This window comes from Rhagoletis pomonella, unplaced genomic scaffold, assembly GCF_013731165.1.
Source record: "Rhagoletis pomonella isolate Grant_MI unplaced genomic scaffold, Rhpom_1.0 Rhpom_scaffold_00007, whole genome shotgun sequence".
NCBI lineage: Eukaryota > Metazoa > Arthropoda > Insecta > Diptera > Tephritidae > Rhagoletis > Rhagoletis pomonella.
In genome coordinates this window covers 48863212-48865535 of record NW_023458561.1, presented here as the reverse complement: position 1 = coordinate 48865535, position 2324 = coordinate 48863212, and the positions used below count along the sequence as shown (strand labels likewise).

Below are 2324 nucleotides of genomic sequence, written 5' to 3'. Positions count from 1 at the left end.
AAAAAGGATTTATATCTACTGTTGTTCTCGGGAAGTTACCTATTTGGGTTTGAAAGGTGCAAATTTCTGATTCCATAAGCAAAGATATCTGCTTTGGACGAAATATCCTATTCCAAATAGCAGATCACGAAGACTGGAAAAACGGGATCTACTTTCTTGTACCCAGATCAGTACATTGGCACACAGACGGTTCAAGGGTGGAGGCAAATCAGGCGCTCATGTTGGGCCCTGGAGCTGCTAATAAATTCCAATGCCAATGGACTGTTAATACTGAGTCTGCATCTGCGCTAAATTAAATCATGAAAACTGCACCGTCTTTCAGGCGGATATATTAAGATAAGTTTCTGTCAGGGAACGTCACAATATTCGTTGTTATCCAGGCGGCGTTGAAAGGACTAGGTTCCAATGTAGTAAAGTCAGAAGTAGTTCAAAATTGCGTGTGTCGTTGGCTTCATTGATTCACATCAAAACCTTTCCCTACTGCATTTCTGGGCATTAAAATATCGAAGCGAACGAAATATCTATCAAGGTGGATTGAAGAGTACACCACAGCCTTGATAAATGACCTATAGATCAATCGGGATGACTGAGAGATTTCAAGATCCTTACTGCCGAGACCCAAATAGAGTCGTACTGGAGAATTATTGACACTAAACAAATGTGCAGTAGGGGCTCTTGCCACCGTCACCACAGTACAATGCAGGATTTTTTTGAGAATGAGATCGAAGCGGAATCAATTCAGGTAGCGGAGGTGAAAATATCGCAGCTCCACGGCTTCATTCGACATAAAAACTATATAAGGCGTTTACCAGACACTTGAAAGAAACATATTTAGTTGACTGAACTAAACCCTTTTCTCAGTGCGGCCCCTCCCTGCCCTATCGACGGCTAAAAGCTTGCCTGGCACTCATGGGCTCTTGAAATGTACTCGTACAGCCACAATGGGCACACTGCGATGTACTTCCAGTCATCAAACAAACACTCACTTCACTCACGTCTTGGAACTCATGTCAATATTCCAGATTTATTTTTGAAAAAGTGGATCCCTTCCTTTATCTATCCTTAGTTTGAGTACAATTTCGGGCTGGGTTGGCAGTTGAGTACTAAACCCTCGTCCTCAGGTATGGCGCATTGAGACTTTGCTGGCTGGATTATGCCGTGCGAACAAACATAAATGCATACTCTAAATCTGAAAGGATTAAATGCGCCATGCGTGCGGTTTCAAAGAAAAGGGGACGATATCTCCTAAGTGAGAAAGATAAAGTGTTGGATCACTTGGAATTTCTAATTGGCTAAGGTTAGATTAGGTTATGTTATCTTGGTTGTCAGCCGAGGGAAAAGGACATATTTAGGTCACCATGGGCCCATTATGATGGCATTAGAGACTCCTTGTAACCCCACTCTCTTATCTTTGAAATAAAACCATTGTGTAGCTCTGACGAAGCGCTCAAAATCGTAGTTACTAGCTGGAACCAGTTTAGCCAAACATTCAAAACAACGCAGGGGAAGTGGCATAGGTAATGTTCTACGCTTTAGATTTCCTCCATATCACGGCAGCTACGACAGTGGCGGTTTGACTGGAAATCCATTCCAAGAGCGCGGGTTCCCATTAGGCAGTGCTCGTTGAGAACTCCAATTACGTGTCGGAGCAGTGGTTTCCCCAAGCGTAGGATAAGGCGAGTTCTACGCTTATCCAACTAAGGCCACCCAAATATTCCGTGCTATCCTTGCACGTGGAAGCCGTAGACCATCTTGCATTTGTCCGTTCGATAAAATTATTCTCCAGACAGGGTTTGCAAGAAGATAGCGGTTAGCCCGCATTGCGAGTGGTGCTGATTGCATATAATAAGGTTCCTTTTCTTGTTAGTTGATCTGAACCACAGTGCGCGGTATATCTTTATGGCCTTGCCACTGTACAACATATGTATGTAAGTGACGTATCTCCTTGCCAGCTCATTTAGAGTACATCTACATTCCATGACAATCTTCGATGTTAATTTGTCACAATTAAGTGCTTTGATTGCTGTCTGACTATCAGAAAAGTGGTAGCTACTGCATATACGTCGATTGCTGTAAGTTCAGCTTGAAAAGCGCTGCAGAGATCAAGCAGACAAGAACTGCGTCAGTTGAGAGTTCTGAATCAGAGTACGAGATCAGGACTGAGTACTCCTCCCATTCACCCCTTGAGGAGATCCTTGTTTAGAAATGGTTCCTCAACCCACTGGACGGGAAAGAAATTAGAGTGTACGAACCTCGTATTACTCCACTTGATCAACGCATTCAGGCTAACAGCATTACAACTTGCCCGTAGATTCACATATAAA

General features: G+C 43.3%; 1 protein-coding gene across 1 annotated transcript in view; it reads right to left on the bottom strand.

The window, feature by feature from the left end:
• Window positions 1–1062: 1062 nt before the first annotated feature.
• Window positions 1063–2324, bottom strand: part of LOC118743873 (protein suppressor 2 of zeste-like) — a 38170-nt gene continuing 36908 nt past the window's right edge. Inside the window, exon 6 of the mRNA XM_036476636.1 lies at window positions 1063–1189. Coding sequence (XP_036332529.1) covers window positions 1063–1189 — 127 coding nt within the window. The remainder of the gene's footprint in view (window positions 1190–2324) is intronic.